The sequence below is a fragment of the Labeo rohita genome, chromosome 4 (genome assembly GCF_022985175.1).
Source record: "Labeo rohita strain BAU-BD-2019 chromosome 4, IGBB_LRoh.1.0, whole genome shotgun sequence".
Lineage (NCBI taxonomy): Eukaryota > Metazoa > Chordata > Actinopteri > Cypriniformes > Cyprinidae > Labeo > Labeo rohita.
This window is the reverse complement of record NC_066872.1, coordinates 27347752-27366942: the sequence shown is the minus strand read 5'-3', so window position 1 is coordinate 27366942 and position 19191 is coordinate 27347752. Positions and strand designations below refer to the sequence as shown.

Here is a 19191-nt window from a genome sequence, read left to right as displayed (position 1 = left end):
ACTTATTAAAAGAGCATTTAAATGGTGTTTTATAGAAAAGCTTAATCTAATGCTAAATGTATTACAAAAACAACAAACACATATCAGATTTCCCCCCAAGTCAGGTTTCAGGCCCCATAACTACACTTATTTTATCCATGCAGGGTTGTATTTCTCTGCTAGACCTGCATTTGATATATAATTAACTTTCTTTTGGATAGTCTTGAAAATTGTATTGGTGTTTCTGGACAGGTGCTAGCCTGGTTTAGATACTACCTTTGTTGGTGTAAATGAACAGCTGTCAAACCTAATAATGCTAAAGAAGGTGTGCACCATGGTTCGATCTTAAGCCCCCTGCTGTTTTATTATCACCTCTGAGGTGATATTTCTAAAACATATCCACCTTATTTTTCCCATAAGAGCGGGCCATTTGTAAATTTTACGGGTCTGGCTTTCGGTCTCATCTGCATCCAGCTATTTTTAGCTATACAAAACTGCTTGTTTTGCTGCTTGATTTTGCAAATTGGTGTGTATTATTATATTATTTTAATGTATTATCTTAATTAAGAGCACACTGGTTTGTAGTGCAAACAGTTTTACCATTTACTGCACGTTGTTATTCTTGTTAATCCCCTATAGCGGCTAATGAACCACAAGTCTCGCCCGTAGGCTTACTTCCGTGTTGAAAAATAAGGCAGATACTGTACTTTCCTTGCTTTACTGATGGATTACATTACAGACATTAAAGCAATTTGAATGTAATGCTTCTTCTCCATCTCTGGGTAGACAATTAAGACAATTTGATTTAAGCTGCTGTGGTCACAATGAACAAACTGACCGGATCTCTTTATTGATGGCATCCAGTTGTTCCTGCAGCATCATTGCTAGAGTCTGAGCATCTGAATGTCCTCCAGGAGACAGTAGATCCATCGAACTGAAAAGGGTCTCTCGATCGTCGTCGTCGATATCCGACATCTCCGTGTCGCTCTCGAAAGGGTGGCCGCCCAGAACGCCAAGTTGCTGAGAGCGCCATTCGTGCTCTCCCAGAGACTTAGCCTGCAAGAAGACGAGAGAGAAACGCAAGGAGTGAGGTTTAGCACAAAGCTCAAAAAACTATAGGTGATGAGATACTACCTTCTGTTCGTCCCTACGTAGCCCCATGCGTCCTCTCCTGGGCCTGCGAATCACCTTGGTGGAGCGATAATGGTCCGATTGCGTCTCGGCAAGAGAACCAAGGGAGAAACGCAGATCTCCAGATGCATCCAAATGAGACCTGGAATCAAGACCACAACTGTTATCTATAATTTAGACATGGTGATAAACTTTTAAAATCTGGTTTGTTTCATTATGAATTAGATGTTTCTTGTTTCTTAAAGAAATCTCTACTGCACATCAAGGCTGTATTTATTTGAACAAAAATACAGAAAAAAAACAGTAATATTGTGACATATTATTGAAATTTAAAATAATGGTTTTCTATTTTAGTATATTTTAAAATATAATTTATTTCTGTGATGCAAAACTGAATTTTGAATTACTCCACTCCTCATTGTCACATTATCCTTCAGAAATCATTCTAATATGCTGATTTATTATCAATGTTGGAAACAGTTGTGATGCTTTTTAATTTTTCTTTTTTGGAACCTGTGGTTTTTCCGGATTCTTTGATAAATAAAAAGTTCAAAAGAAAAGCATGTATTTAAAATATTATTTTTTGTAACAATATACACTACTGTTCAAAACTTTAGGGTAAGTAATTTCCTTTTTTTTTTAAATAATTTAAAGTACTTTTATTTAGCAAGGATGTGTTGAATTGATATAAAGTGATAGTAAAGACTTATATTGTTTGAAAAGATTTCTATTTTGAATAAATGCTGTTCTTTTTAACTTTTTATTCACCAAAAAATCCTGAAAAAAAAATTACAGGTTCCAAAAATAATATAAAGGATCACAACTGTTTCCAACATTAATAATAATACAGCATGTTAGAATGATTTCTGAACGATCACGTGACACTGAAGACTGGAGTAATGATGCTGAAAATTCAGCTTTGCATCACAGGAATAAATTAGATTTTAAAGTATATTAAAATAGAAAACTGGTATTTTAAATTGTAATAATATTTCACAATATTAATATTTTTTCTGTATTTCTAATAAAATAAAAGCAGCCTTGATGTGCAGAAAAGACTTCTTAAAAAAAAAAAAAAACATTTGAACAGCAGTGTACAAACACTAGAAAAACTCATCACTACTATGCTTTCAGTGCAATGAAAGTACAATATAAAACCATGCAGAAAAATCGAGGTATGTAAGAGTCAAGTAATTTGATAAACACGGCATAGAAATGCTAACATCATTCCAAAACCTTGTGAGTTTACATTACTGTCTACATACGCTGCGGTCTTTTAAGACATTTTAACAAGAATGGAAGCTTATCAGTGACTGATCTGGAACAATAACATAAAGCACTGCCAATGACATTCAAATTAAAAATGATGATAAAAAAAACAAAACTTCTGATTTAAAGTTATTGATTATATTTATAAGAGCCAAAGATCTTACGTATAAGTCTGGTGCTGTTAAACATGATTATTTAAAAAGTTTAAATAATGTGGGCTGATAGCTTCAACAAAAGCATAAACCACCAATTAACAACCTCAGAGCTCACAGTAAGTCTGTTTAAATGGGTATTAAATTAATGTTAAAAATCAATTCCCCTACTGAGAAAATTAATATGATTGTCGGAGTGATTTCATAACAATGTATCCTTGGATCGCCTCCTCCAGAATGGATACATGCTGCTGCCAAATACTGTATTTGTACCAGGCTTCACATTGAGAGCACAGCTATGACGCCTTAAAATTCAGTTTGTAACAGAGCTATTGTTTATTATAAAAGGATAGTTCTGAGTTCATGGTTTCTGTCTCACCGTGACAGCGTGGGCTCCGTAAGGGATCCGGCCCTCAACCGGTACTGATCCAATTCAGATCTCAGTTTCTCGATCTCCTCCGAGAGATGAGACTACAACCGCAAAGCACATTAAAGTTTCATTTTACTCAGAACGGATAGCAAAGCACTGCATCAAAATTCGTTCCGCTGAGCTAGTTTGCAGAAAAAAAACAACTAATGACCTTTTCTTGAATGGAGTCTTCTAACTGCTTCCTGTAGTTGTCAGAGTCTTGTATTAACACATTCTAAAAAGAGAAGCACAGAAAACAGTTTGAGTGATCAACATTGTCTGAAGACGTCTGCCATGATGGCTGGATCTTCTCTCACCTTCTCCTCAAGAGCGGCCATTCTTTCTTTTAGATGGAGCTGTAAACGTTCATTTGACTCTGTCAAGAGTCTGTCTACGGTGTCTGACAGACGCTTGTTGTGCTCCTCGTTCATCTTCTCTCTCTGTCGAGCCTGAAGAAACAAAATTTTCTTATATATATGCTGTTTTATACTATATTGTTTGGCAAAACAGTTGAGGTCAAAAGTTTACATACACCTAGCAGAATCTGCAAAATGTTAATTATTTTAACAAAATAAGAGGGATCATATAAAACGCATGTTTTTTTTTATTTAGCACTGACCTGAATGTATGTTCAGTGATAGCTGTTCATGAGTCCCTTGTTTGTCCTGAACAATTAAACTGCACAATGTTCAAACACTCACTGATGATTCAGACGGAGAAACAATGCATTATGAACCGGGGGTGAAAACTTTTGACTTTGAAGATCAGGATAAATGTAACTTATTTTGTGTCCTGGGAAACATTTAAGTATCTTCTGCAGCTTCTAAAGGGCAGTGATAAGTAAAAAAAAATATGATATTTAGGCAAAATAAGAAAAATTTACACATTTTTCTTTTTGTCCAAAAGTTTTCACCCCCCGGCTCTTAATGCATCATTTTTCCTTCTGAAGCGTCAGTGAGCGTTTGAACCTTCTGTAATAATAAAATATTGAGTCCCTCAGTTGTCCTCAGTGTAAAAAGATAAATCTCAATACAGTCATTGTTGGAAAGGGTTCAAATACACAAAAAAGGTGAAAAAACACAGAATTTGTGGTACCTAAAGGATTTTTTTTTTAAGAACAGCGGGCAGTTAAACTGTTCAGAACAAACAACGGTCTCATGAACAAGTATCACTAAACAAAAAAACAGCTGTCGCTCATTCAGGTAACAACACAGTATTAAGAATCAAATGTATGTAAACTTTTGAACAAGGTCATTCTTTAAAATTCAACTATTATTTTCTCCTGTAAACATCTTTTATGTGAAATATCTTTCAGGTCAGTACTTCATAAAAAAAATAACATGCATTTTGTATGATCCCTCTTATTTTGGTAAAATCATTAACATTTTGCAGATTCTGCAAGGTGTATGTAAACTTTTGACCTCAACTGTGGTTGCTAATTTGGATATTCTACAAACTGACAATTTACATTCTGCACAAAAAAAGCCTACTGTAAAAAACATAGTATGGAAGTATAGATTATTTAGTGATATAAAGTGATGTTAACCCTGAGCAGTTCCTGGTTCTTCTCCTCCAGCTGTCCCTCTAAATGTCTCATCCGCTCCTCGATACTGCCATGTCTCTCCTCCGCCTGAACAACAAACACACATTGCATTTTGTCAGACGAGAACATGTAAAGCCACAATTTAGCTCAAACCAGCAGAGAAAGGACCCTTGAACCATGACTATGATGTTGGTTGGAATCTTAATCTAAATTTATAAGATTGCGAGTTTGGTTTATAAGGTGCCATCACACCGAACACCACAGACATGGTTGAGCAGACAGGTAAAGAGAAGGAGCGTGTATTTCCTTAAGCTTCTGTTCTCTCCTGGGTGAAGAGAAAGAACCAAGTACGTCAGCAACTCATTAAAGCGAAGAAAATCCCAGCTGAGCATCACATGCAGCTGAAATACACCAACAGACCCACAGCAAGACAGAGTGAATGAGAGAGAGAAGCTTTCAGCCCCACCTTTCTAAGACTGCAGTTCATGTCCTGGAATTTAGCTTCCATATCAGACTACCAAACCACACAATACAGAGAAATACCACACAACGTTAATAATGAACAGCGTATGAATCATTTCTGTCTGTTCATGATGTTTTCACAGTAGAGTTTGTAAACAGCTCATTTTAAAGAATGAACAAGAGCAATTTCTGCCTTGTACTTGTACATGTTTACTTTTTCTTTAACACTTTCAGGAGCAGTGGTCACTGTGAGAAACCACCTGACAACTTATCACCTCGTATTTGGGTTTAAAGTAAGAACCTTTCCATTTAATGCACATTTTGAGTGTTAAGGATGGGGAAAAGTAGCATAAAGGAAGTGATGACAGCTATAGTTTATCATCAAAGTTGAGTGAAACACAGTCACTATTAAAGATTTTAAAATGTTCACCAACTCAACAAGGTCCATTTTTGCACACAATGCTTTGTAAGCAGTATTAAAGATAATAGAAGATAATAATGCACATTTAGTTACATTTCAAATACATAACATGCAGAAAGAATAAAAAATAATCTGTTTTTTATGAAGAAAATTACATAAAAAAATAACAATTTTATAAAGAATAAAAAAAACCCTCTGCTGTCTCAAAATATGAGTAGATGAACACATGAACAATCTTTTCATGAGCATTTTACCGCTTCAGAAAAATTATCGTCATATCGTATACAAACAGAAACTTACAGGTCATCAAAGCAGCCCGTCAAAATAAAAATTTGGTTTAACTTGAAAAAACTGTGACAGAAATATATTCATGTAATGATCAATGAAATGCTATTACTACTACTGAAATTATTAATTATTATTATTATTATTATTATTATTATTAAAACATTATTTTAAAGGAATATTTACCAGAAATATATTTAACAATTATTTATAAAAAATAATAATAATATTGTTTTTTTTACATAAAATCAATTAATTAGAGATTATTAGATTATTAATTAGAGGTTTTGATTATTAAAATTTGATAAACCATTCAATGGAATTTAGAAAAAGATTGAAAAACACAGAATTTGGTGAAAACAAAACTGAGTTTGAGAAACAAAAATATAACGTATTTCATAGGGCCTTAAAAAAATGTAACTTATAATAAATCACTGTTAACTTGTGCAAGTTTTATGATTTAGAATAATTAGACATGCTTTTTGATTACGATTTTTTCATTTAACCAATAAACCAAAGTCTATAAAAAAGAAAACAGAAAAAATGGAATCCAGAAAAATTAAAACGGAAAAAAGGCCCTATAATTACAACAAAAATATTTTTAAACAACTATATTTTTTCATCAAGATTATATAACAAATATAACAATTTTATACAAAAATGCTGTTTTTATTAACACAATTATTTATGAAGATAATTATCAAATATAATTTTGTAAAGGAAAATAGAAATAATAATGCAAATTCTTATGAAGTTAATTATAGAACTAATATAACATATTTATAAAGAAAGAACTTTATATATATTCCAGCTGTGTGGGAAAAAAAAAACACAGGAAATAAAAAAAACTGACACAAAAGTATGTAATTACTCTTTGTTTGATGAAAATTAATAACATACAATTTGTTAATACATATCAAGCAAACCAAAAACTATACAGATATATTTCACCATATAGCCTTTTCAATTGTTCTGATCAGTACAATAAATAAGTTATAGATTTCATTCTACTGCCGCTGAAGATGTTGTTTTTATGCTGATCAATGCACATAATAAATGCACACTAAGTGCATTGCAATGCTTTGCCGCAACCAAACCACTAATGTTCGGAGCACTGTAATGCGCGGTGGCCAAAAAGAGAGACCACCTCAAAAATGGCCCTTGACACCTAGTCTGAATGACTTGATCCCAACATGGATTGCAGTTTGATGTCACTGTCTCTCTGTAGTATTACTGTTTGTCTGATTCATGTGTGAATCATTTGTTCTGATGTTTCACTTCAGTAAATCAGTTCTGTTGTCACTCAGATATTATCAATATTTTCAAATTAAAAGATAATTTGTTTAAATACATCCAGAACACTGGTTTGCATTGCATGCACAGTTAAGTGTGCATGTGTGGTTGTAGTATCCGGTATACTACCTTGGTGAGAGCTGCTATCCTCTGTGCTAGCTCAGCCTCGACTTCAGGCAGAGTCTCAGCCTTCCTCATGGTCTGCTGGAGCTTCTGTTCCGCCAACTCCAGTCGCTCCTGTAACTGCCTGTTCTTCTCCTCCATCTGTGCGAGGAAACACACACACAGACACACACACACACACACACACACACAGTGTCTAATCAGAGCGAGTTTATCCTCAAATAGCAGCATCATAGGACAGTCCAGCTTCCACGGCAACAAGTGGATCAGCGTGGCTGTTTTCAGTGTGCCTAAACAAACAAAATTACATAACTGCCTATTTTTTGCCTGTTCTTAGAACAATTAAACATTCATTAGAGAGTGAAAAATACACACTGAAGCATGGCAGCACCTGTCCCAATTCACTGGAACAATGTTGTTAAAACTGAGCTATTAATATTTTTCTTAAATTGAAATAATCTGGAAATAAAACAAAATTAAAAACTTAACCTTTAATTTTTTTTTTTTTTTTTTTTTTTTTTTTTTACAGAAATTAGTAATGTTCTAATGACAACTAAACAGTAACTAAATAAGTACAAAAATTACTAAAACTGAAATAAAAAATAAATACATTAAAGCTATATATAAATATTATTATTGGACTGGACACAAAACAATCCTTTTGTAGAATATCCTTGCTGCTCTTTTACAAATCAGTGTATTTTGATATGGTCCATATACAAAATGCCAAATGAATATTTATGGCATTCAGACAGGTATGTTATATGCAACAACAACAACAACAAAAAGCTTTTTTCCCATTTTGAACTACAAAGAACACTAAAGTCAACATATTTTACATTTTCAATGTTGCTGCCATCTTTCTGAAGACATTTTTACCCCCTTGTAATTTGGCTCCAAATCTCAAGTCACACAAGTTTGGCAGAAAATTACTAAATACTGACAGAATTCCATTTTTAATTTTTAAGTCATACAAGTTTGGTAGAAAATGAATTTCTGAATGTTTTAGTAGAAATTTGGTGGAAAATGAATGTTTCTGTAATACACTACCAGTCAAAAGTGTTTGAACCCTAAGATTTTTTTAATGTTTTTAAAGACGTCTCTTCTGCTCACAAAGCCTGCATTTATTTGATCCAAAGCAAAAACAGTAACATTTTGAAATATTTTTACTATTTAAAATAACTGTTTTCTATTTGAACATATTTTAAAATGTCATTTATTCCTGTGATTTTACGCTAAATTTTAAGGACCATTACTCCAGTCACATGATCCTTCAGAAATCATTCTGATATTCTGATTTGCTGCTCAAAAAAAGATTTTTTATTGTTATTACATTGCTATTATTATTACACTGACTCCAAGCTTTCTGAATAGTAAAGTGTATAATGTTACAAAAGTTTTTTATTTCAGATAAATGCTGATTTTTGGATTTTTCTATTTATCAAAGGATCCTAAAAAAAACACTCAACTGTTTTAAATATTGATAATAATAATAAAAAAAAAAAATGTTTCAGCCATTCAGCGTATAGAATGAAGGAGAATGATTTCTGAAGGATCATGTGACACTAAAACTGGAGTAATGATGCTGAAAATTTAGCTTTGATCACAGAAATAAATTACAATATGAAATATATTCACATAGAAATCAGTTATATTAAATTATAAAAATATTTAAAAATGTTACTGATTTTGCTGTACTTTGATCAAGTGAATGCAGGCTTGGTGAGCAGAAGAGAAAAAAAAAATCTTACTGTTCAAAAACGTTTTACTGGTAGTGTATGTTTAAAACATGTATTTATTGCCACATCTCTTTATCAGCATTCAAGAAATCCTGGTAAATCATTTGGTAGAATATGAACTGATGTCATGCTGACCATCATATCATCAGAATAGAATGTTCAATTACAAATGGAATGACTGTTTGTCAGTTGTCAAGTTCAAAACATCTGTGGGCTATGCAGTTAAGCAATTGCAGTATCTCAAAGTAATTCAAAATCATTCTAAAAGGAAATTGGAATGCAAGTGATCAGAACCAGACCTGTCTGAGGAACGCCTCCTTATTGGCCAGTTCGTTTTCCAGCTTGTCTGTGATGTCATGTAGTGAAGTGGACTCTCTCTGGGCACTGAGATAGCGCTTCTCAAGAGTCACGATCCGTTCCTCCATGTCTTCTTTCTGACACATAGCCTGTAAACACACACACACACACACACACACACAAAATATATTGGCAGACTGCTGGTTAGTGACTCTCAGACACACACCTAAGATGGAGCCGCAGGTGTAATAGTCTGCTGTCAATCAAAAATCCTGCCCTATAATTACACACAGGCTTGAGGACAAATATGAACACAGGCAAACGCACATATTTGGACACAGAGAAACACACACACACACACACACACACTCAATACTCTGGGCTGCCACAACCTCTCTCCATCAATAGCTGTATCTCCAAACCAACAGAGATTTTTCAGAATCTGTCCGGCTGTTGCTAATTATCAGTGTGACAAGGGTGTGTCCAAAACCGGAGGCAGCTGCTTCGCTACCTAACAGACTATGTAACAGACTGACCAAGTAGTCAGTATTTAAAAGAGACATCGGATGCAAAATTCACTTTTAAATGGTGTTTGCATATAAATGTGTCTTAGCAGTGTGTGGACACAACCACCCTACAATGATAAAAATCCATTTTTTTTTTATTCCCACAAAACCTAAACAGTCCCAATTATCAAGCCGTTTTGATTTTCTGAGCAGTGTGATATCATATTTCTCATGCCCCGCCTACAACCGCTGACGGACTGTCCCGTATTAGCATATTTCCACCCTTTCCACCGCCAGTTCTACGCTGTCCTCCATTTCCTCCGCGCTCGAGCAGCTGTAGCAACAACGTTTCGTAAGCAATGCAGGTGTTTTGTATTTGGATGTAAAAGTAAACATAAGTGTCTTCATTTTCTCCCAAAATCAGAGCAAATGAGGACACAGTGGATTAGTTTTGTTTTTGACAGTAATGTACCACTGAACACACAAAAAACAGAAGAAAGGGGCAGGGTGAGCAGTAGCGAATTATCATTTAAAGAGACATGCACAAAACAGCATGTTTTTGACAAAGTAAAAAATGATGAGAAATTTTAACCCAATTATGTTGCAGACATTCCATAAAGACCCTAAAGAGAAATTCCAACTTGGAAAATAAGCATCCGATGTCCCCTTTAAGAAAACCACTTTTAAGTAGAAAGGATGTTGAACACATTTAAATGTCACATTTGGACACAGCCTAATTTATGTCTGATTTGAGACACAGGCTTGACATACGCCCATACTGCACCTCTTTAATATCTCTCTGGTACTTGTTGTTCATATCTTCGCTCTTGATGAGGTCTTTGCGAGCCGTCTCCAGCTCCTGCTCCACCTCGGACACGCGGGAGGACAGCGAGGACATGCGCTCCTTCATCTGCGCCAGCTCGTAGTTCTGTTTTTCCAGCAGCTCCTGCAGCTCCACCACCTGACTGGCCTCGTCCCCCGACTCCATCGACCCGTTAGACAACCGCTGCAGCACAAACACACATAATACAGCTTTTTTTTAGAGATTGAGATTGATTTATTTTGTTTTCTTTGCACACAAAAAGTATTCTCATAGCTTCAAAAGATTACAGTTGAACCACTGATGTCACATGGACTATTTTAACAAAGTAGTACTGTTGCTGTCTATGCAGGGTCAGGGCTCCTGGATTCCATCAAAAATATCTCTTTTATAATATAAATTTGTGTTCCGAAAATGAACAAAGGTCTTATGGATTTGGAACAACATGAGGGTGAGACAGAAAGACACTTCCAGGACATTTCAAGCACACTTTTTTTATATAACTGTATTGCATTAATGGTTTGATGTTTTCTACCGTTTAAGGAAAAAAAAAAATCTGAAAAAAAAAAAAGATTCACGAAATCACTCCGAAATCTGAAACAAATGATTCTCAAACTTGCACCGAAGTCCCAATCCGAAACAAATGATTCGCAATCCGAGCTCTGAAGTTCCGATCTAAATTAAAAGATTTGTGAACCAGCTCCAAAATTCCAAGCTAAATCAAACGATTCGCGATCCACGCTCTGAAGCTCAAGTCTGAATTTGATTTAAATCGCATAATCGCATATCGTGAATCATTTGATCTGAACCATTCAATTTGCTAAATGATTCAAGAACCTGTTCCAGTCTAAATTAAATGATTCTTGATATGTGCTTCAAAGTCCTGACCTGAATTAAATGATTCGCAAAGTTCCAATCTAAATCAAATGATTTGTGATTTAGAGTCCTGATCTGAAAAAAATGATTCGTAATCCAATTGTTGCGCTTCGTAATGAAATGGTTTAACTGATTTGGAGTTTCAAAAAGCTCTTTATGCTTTTTAAACTTGTTACAAGCAATGACAAAATCAGAAAATAAACGGCTTGATATATCGTTTGATATGACTGATCGAAGTCGCGAGTTTGAATCAAATGGAGAGGTTCCAGAGTAAATGACTCAATTGATTTGGTTCATCTGTTCCTGTTTTCACATCTTTAACCATGTTTACACGACACTGTCAGTACTACTACTTGCTTACCTCAATTGTTTTCTGACATCAACTGAAATAAGCAAAATGGATTAATTTTGCATGAAAAGATATGTGCTTATTGACAAAATTAAACACTTATTTCATAGATATATTGTCTTTCAATAATTCAAGCAGTGATCAAGCACCTCTTAAGGAATACTGCTATTTTCTAGGGTTTTCCAGTCCTTAAATTTCAAGTACTTCAAGCTCTTTAAGCACCTTGTACGACCCGTTTATACTAAACGAATGTAAATACAGCGAATTTTTTAATGAAAGAAAATACCTATAATATATTATATTATACTAGTTGCAGCTAATTCATCCATTCATTCACTGAGACTGTCATTTAGCACAGCCCTCTGTATTTGGACTGTTGAATTCCCAGCATGCACATTTGTGTCTGTTCAGTCTAATTGCATTCTCAGTGTGTGAAACATAGGCTCAGCAGATCTTTCCACTGCCGTGCCCAAAATAAAAAATTCTGTCACATATTCGCACTAAAACTTGACACGTCTTATGCTGCACTAAAATTAGACTTTATATCCTGGTTAATTTATGGCGCAGACACCAAGACAGAAGGGTGATAAAATCATTTGCCGAGCACACAGAATTTACTCCGTCAAAGCTGTGAAGCCACGAGAGATCGGCACGACTTCACCAGGAGAAGGTTCTGTGATCGTAAATAGATGAGAATGACAAGACAAAGAATAGCCTCTGGAGCAGCTGTAGGGCCTGATAATGACTCACTCTCACTTTTTTCACTCCCTCCCACTGTCTCTTTTTCTCTGTCTGTATGCTATTTGGGAGGGTCAGATTTTGTTTGTTACATACAGGCCAAGCCACTGACCCCTGGTTGGTCGGCCAGACCCATGCATCACTGCCACAGGCCCTGGATATCATCAGTACTGCTACTAAATCTACCAAGCATCATGAGAGATTAATTTGGCCAATTGAGATATACTGTCAAAGTGCCAACCTTTATCTTTTACGTGGCCACACATTCCTGCCACCACTGTCACCAAGCCAACACAATCTAATGCCGCACACGGCGCCCACCGGTGACAGTGAGAGGAGGATGATTCTTCTCTCATCCTGTTATCTTTTCATCAGGAGTGTGAGGCAACATTCTGTTATGACTGGTTTAACATATTAAAGGTGATCCAGAAATAGAGTTTGGCAGGGTGAGCCCCACACTTTTGTATCGTAGTGTACTTATAGCATTCATAAAACTAAATCTGACCATTGAGAGACTATTAGCCTTGGCAGTTTAGAGCCAAGTCCCCTACCTTGCCATGAACTTTCTGGGCATCAGGTCCCTCCAACAAGTCCTCGGCCCCTTCTCCTGATGCCACCTTCCTCTGAATGTGGGCATTCTGTTCTCTTAAGGCCACAATCTGGAAAAATGCAATGAAGAGAGAGTTAACCACAGATATTAACCACAAATATTACTATCAAAACACACTGTACTGTGTTGTTTGATAGGATGCTTTTCACCAGATAATATGCCAAACAGTAGGACATAATAGGAAGATATATTATCTACCTGACAAAGTATGTAACTGGTCTAATAAATCCTAAAATATTGATATTCATATGCAACATCAAATATTACTAGTACTACTTTATTGCCTTGTGGAAACAGCAAACATTTCCACCGTCAACTTTTAATTTGTATGTGAGGTGATATATTCAAATCTATACTGTTTTGATGCATAGACCAAATCATATTTTGTTCATGTGTAATGTGCATTCTTATGAAACTGCAAGCATACAGAAAATCTGCATCATAAATCAAACTTGGACAGCTTAGAAGTGTTCGTTTCACACATATAGCACATAAACAGCATGCACATTCATGTACTGTACAGTATCAAGGGCACACTGTACTATATCTCTCATTCTGACAGGAATTATTGAGGAAAGGCAGGAATGTTGGAAACAGGCGGCTCTAACTGATCATTTAACAACCGACCTCAACAATTTGTTACAGCTGCCAGCACCAACTATACTAGATTTTCACACAGAAGTCTTAAAGGCACAGCAGCAGCATAAAATAGCCTGCTTAATTATTAGAGAAGGTGGAAAATTATCATTAAAAACTAAATCATGACTTTTCTGAACAAATTAAGTTTTATTATAGGGTATAATCAAAAAAGTGTTTCTATAGGGATTTCACATGACACTTTACATTGCTTTCACAAGATTAAATGTGAGAGACAGAGTTAACATTCTGAAGTGATCTCACAGGATTTTATAGATCAGTTATAGACAAGTTGTGGTAAACGTACGCACATTTAACAATTTGTGAAGCACAATTTATTCGCATTGTGAAGATCACATGCGAAGTGACAAGTGACACCTTCACAATGTGTCTATTTCGTCAAGTGTAAATGTGACCCTCTCCTATACCTCTGTACGAGAGTTGGCCAGAAGTAATATTTAAAGGTACAGTTCACCCAAAAATGAATACTTGACTGAATACTACTGAAATACTTTTTTTGTGTGCAAAGAAAACAAAAATAAAATAATAACTTTGTTCAACAATTTCCTCTCTTCTGTGTTGGTTTTCAATGTGCATTCACAAAAAGTATTTTCGTAGTTTCACAAAATTACAGTAGAACTACTGATGTCACATGGACTATTTTAACAATGTCCTTACCTTTCTGGGCCTTGGAAGTGTCAGTTGCGTTGCTGTCTATGGAGGGTCAGAGAGCTTATCTTAATTTGTGTTCTAAAGATGAATGATGATCTTATGGTTTGGAATGACATGAGGGTGAGTAATTAATGACAGAATTTGTATTTTTGGGTGAATAATCCCTTTAAAAAAAGTTTAAAAATGACCTATTTTTCTTGATTGTTTACTTATTTACTTATTGTTCGTTTCACTTCAGAAGACATGATTAATGCAGGCTGATCTCATAAGAAAACTAAACGATTTTGTATGAATTCATGCAATGCAATTCATACGCAAATGAGCATTTTTAGAACAGTATGTATGAAGGTCCATCCTTAAACCCACAACTAAACCACAAACAGACCGTACAAAAATGTATTAATGAGATTGTACAAACTCAAACGAATTGGCCATCAATTCAAATGAACAGTTGTATCGTGTGTTGGGTCGTACTATATGAATTACCATCATCTTTTTGGAGCATCAACATTTGGGCACCCATTCACTTGCATTATTAGTTTACATCTTGCATTTCTGACTTTTTTTCTCAGAATTGCGTGATATAAATTCGCAATTGCGAGTTATAAAGTCAGAATTGTGAAATAAAAATTCACAGTTCTGACTTTTTCTCACAATTGTGACTTTTTATCTTACAATTTTGACTTTTTTCTCAAAATTGCGTGATACAAATGTGAGAAATAAAGTCAGAACTGCGAGATAAAAATTCACAATTTTGACTTTTTTCTCGCAATTGCAAGTTTGTATCTCACAATTCGATATAAACTCATAATTGCAAGAAATAAAGTCAGAATTACAAGATAACTTGCAATTCTGACATTTTCTCGCAATTGCATAACATGAACTCACAATTGCGAGTTATAAAGTCAGAATTGCAAGATATAAACTCATAATTTTGACTTTTTTTCTCAGAATTGCATGAAATAAACTCACAATTGCAAGAAATAAAGACAGAATTTCAAGACACAAATTTACAATATGACTTTTTTATTACAATTGGAAGTTTGTATCTCACATTTCAGGCTTTTTTTCCTCGCAATTCTGACTTTTTTCTCAGAACTGTATGATAAAAACTCAACTGCGAGAAATAAAGTCAGAATTGCGAGAAAAAAATTTGCAATTCTGACTTTTTTCTCACATTTCAGGCTTTTTTTCCTGCAATTCTGACTTTTTTCTTAGAATTGCATGATATAAACTTACTATTGCGAGAAAAAAAGTTATAATTGCGAGATAAAAATTCACAATTTAGACTTTTTCTTGCAAATGCGAGTTTACATCTCACAATTTAGACATTTCTTTCAATTGCGTGATACAGACTCGCAATTATGAGTTATAAAGTCAGAATTGCGAGATATGAACTCACAACTCTGACTTTTTTCCCCTCAAAATTGCGTCATACAAACTCACAATTGCGAGAAATAAAGTCAGAATTGCAAGATGATAATTTGCAATCGCGAGTTTACATCAATTCAGACTTTCTTCTCAGACTTGCATAACACAAATTTGAAATTATGAGTTATAAAGTCAGTATTGCGTGACATAAACTCACAATTGTGAGAAAAGTCAGTGTGCAATTCTGACTTTTTCTCGCAACTGCAAGTTTGTATCTCAGAATTGTAAGTCAGAATTGCGAGATAACTCATATTCAATTGCACTTCATTCCAAAATAACATCCAAAATAAAAAAATACGGTATTTGGTGCCACCACAATATACTGTTGATGTCGATGGTTATACTATGGTTGTTTTATATATACCATAGTACTTAAACGATTACAAACAGTTTAAATAAAAACACGGAACTTTTTATACTTTTATACTACACTGATTACCACTATATCTTACATTATATGTAACTTATGAAACGCTGTATATCTAGACCAGCACAAAACTGCCACAACCCAATAAATGTAAAACTGCAGCGCATATAAATATAGCAGCAGAAGTTGCTGACCGTGGCCGCTGGCATACGCTCCCTAATAAAATAACCTAGTATTCTTCCAGGAACATCTCTAAAGCAGGTTATCTGACTGATGAGCTCTGTCACACCAACACACACATTGAGTTCTCTCCAGGCTAAAGGGCATTGGGAGATTATTCCACACCCATGTCGAGACGCTCTGGCCACTGTGAGTTCAGAGAAAGCAAGATAGATGAACGGATATAAGGAAGACATCCGCTTCCCTTTGTTTGGTTTATCGCCGCTCGCCACGCATTCCTTTAATGAGGCGGCAATTAAGGGGCTCGCGCTTTTGAAAGCTCAGAAAGGGAATTGTCTGCCATTTTTCGAGGCCTGAAGATCAAACAATCCCACACCTTCTGACTCGCACAAAGAGCCGGAATATTGAGTCAACTTGCAAATGAAGGTAAATGAGAAGTGGAGGCCCTATGAAAGTAAGCATGTCCGCTTTGATGTCGTTCATTTGGTCTCATCAAAGCGGAGCGCGTACAAACCCGACTGCGCCTGAAACGCTGGTTTGTTTCAAGCAGAAGACAACTACTTCAGAGAAACCCGATTCATCTTTGTTACTCAACTGAATGGGTTGTGTAAAACAACATTTTTCTCCCTGTAATACTGAAATATTAAGGTGAACTTGAAATTGAGATTCATAATTCTGAGAGCTAATATAAGTGAAAGATATAATAAAACAGGAATTGAATACTATAATGCAGATAACTGGTTTCAGTCTGCAATATCTTCTATACAGAATAAGGTTTTCATTTTTTCATATAGTATTTGAAAGAATTAGCAGTATGCAACAATACTTTTTTAAATAGTAGCTACACTGTTAACATGACCTAATTATGCCGCATTCATTGAAAAACAGACAGGAGAATAGTTTCTCCTAGTTGCTAGTTAATAAAAGTAATACCTTAAACTGTTAAAACTACAGAAGAAAAAACAGAGGAAATGTCTAGGTTGAGTTAAAAAGAAAAAAAGGTTAAGAACCATTATCACTGTGCATTTTGCTTCTACATTTAATAGGTTACCTGTAGGGGTGTAACGGTACACAGATGTCACGGTTCGATACGTACCTCGGTTCGGGGGTAACGGTTCGATACGATTTCGGTACAACATCAAAAAATCTACTCTGCTGGATTTCTTTTCATTTATTTTAAACAGTAGTACAAATTTTCCACCTACATGTGAAAATACTAAATATTATATCAAATTATAATGTTATATAGGCTATAAAATCTGCAGCACATATATACATACAAGGAATAAATATTTGACATATATTTAATTTAGTTAACTGTTAGACAAGGGAAACTGTGCGACACATAGCGTAGCCTATATTTGCTGAGTTTCAGTTCAGTTTTGTGACAGAAAGGAAACTCAAATGGCAGAAAGCGACACTCTATTTGTTTTTTGTTTAAGTTGATTTTGCTGGTATGAGGAAAGTTGAAGTAATCGCGCCGGCGCACACAAACACAAAACATATCAGTTCCAGGCTTCCAGCATTGCTAACCTGACAGTGCAGTAGGTACTTTATCAAAATAAAACACAGCGAAACAAACATCAGCGCGCCCGCCTCACTGTGTCTATAATTTACATAATAAATAATAGTTTAGCATTTGGATACATTGTAAATATGAAAATATTATGGAATATTTAGATTTGTGCCGAATGACAAAGGCAGGATACTAGAGGACAAAGCTCCATTTCGCAAACAGTTGAGTGCGCAAGCCTTTAAAGTAACGTTACACTCCTTTGTCAGTGAGAGACGCGTTCACAATCAGCACATGATCACTGTCTAGTGGGCTTTGTTTTCAAGAATGCAACTCCTGGCATTCGCTGTTCTTCTGCCGGCAGTTATCAAACAGCGTTTCATTACTGCGGACTGAAGATGAATTGCCTGTATTCGTTGTAAGTAGGGCTGTTCGATTCCGAAAATTTTGGAATCGAGTCCGATTCCGATTCCTGTTTCTGGAATCGATGATTCCTCAGTGTTGTTTTCGATTCTTTTTGAGTCATTTTTTTTTTTTTTTAGAGTGGAGGAACCTAATTTCGCCTTAGAAAGTAGCCTAATCATAATATGAAGCTTTATTTTAAAAAATTATGATACATTTCTGTATTTAAATTGTAATTTTTCACATGAAATTAGTCATAGCCCACAACGCAGCAGTGGACATGCCTTTCTTGCATGAATGGAACAAGGCACAGTTCAGCTGAATGATGTGCGCTTCAATGGTATGCTTTGTGCAAAATTAACAAACTGCACACTGAAACAAAATAACCAGAACAACAACACTGATATAAGAGCTTGTGGTTTATCTGTCAAATCAGATGCGCTCTCGGCCACTGATCTGTGCTCTCTGCGTTTTCTTTCAGAATTATCATTGGCTGATAGAAAGGTTAAAAATAGCATTTTATTTAAGATGGAATCAAGACCCTCGATCACGTCATGATCTATTCTGTCGTGCAGCGCTCAAAACTGTGGAAAATATAAGGCCGTTGACTTTTGAATCGTTTTTGAACTGGTTCATTAAAACGATCCGAAAGAACCTTTTCGTGGAAACGAATCAGACTTCTAATCACTATTCGTGAGCAAGGCTGCATCGTCAAACTCAGACGTGCTCAGTACCGACTCTTTTCATTCAGGTTATTTTCATGAATCGATGTTCAGTGACGTTTGATGACAACAGCCGAGATATTCAGCCTTTCGTATAAGAGGCGCATATAGATAAGCTTTGTTGAACTGAAAACGGCTATGAATGGAGAGTCGATTCCCCTTGATAGGATGGGATTCCAAACTTTGGAATCGACTCTCGATTTGCGCAAAACATTGGCGATATTATATAGATGTCGATAAAAAAGTATTGCGAAATGACGTTTCCA

At 35.3% G+C, this 19191-nt stretch overlaps 1 protein-coding gene across 12 annotated transcripts in view; it reads right to left on the bottom strand.

The window, feature by feature from the left end:
- Positions 1-19191, bottom strand: part of ppfia2 (PTPRF interacting protein alpha 2) — a 214503-nt gene that overhangs the window by 38098 nt on the left and 157214 nt on the right. For 9 of the 12 annotated variants that reach the window (XM_051107597.1, XM_051107590.1, XM_051107591.1 and 6 more), the window contains 10 exons: positions 12944-13051; positions 10394-10615; positions 9106-9252; positions 7074-7208; positions 4487-4570; positions 3258-3389; positions 3113-3175; positions 2911-3002; positions 1114-1252; positions 818-1035 (listed from right to left, as the gene is read on the bottom strand). In XM_051107597.1, coding sequence (XP_050963554.1) covers positions 818-1035; positions 1114-1252; positions 2911-3002; positions 3113-3175; positions 3258-3389; positions 4487-4570; positions 7074-7208; positions 9106-9252; positions 10394-10615; positions 12944-13051 — 1340 coding nt within the window. Of the gene's footprint in view, positions 1-817; positions 1036-1113; positions 1253-2910; positions 3003-3112; positions 3176-3257; positions 3390-4486; positions 4571-4949; positions 4998-7073; positions 7209-9105; positions 9253-10393; positions 10616-12943; positions 13052-19191 lie in introns of all 12 variants that reach the window. The other 3 variants (XM_051107593.1, XM_051107589.1, XM_051107588.1) reach the window with 1 other exon arrangement.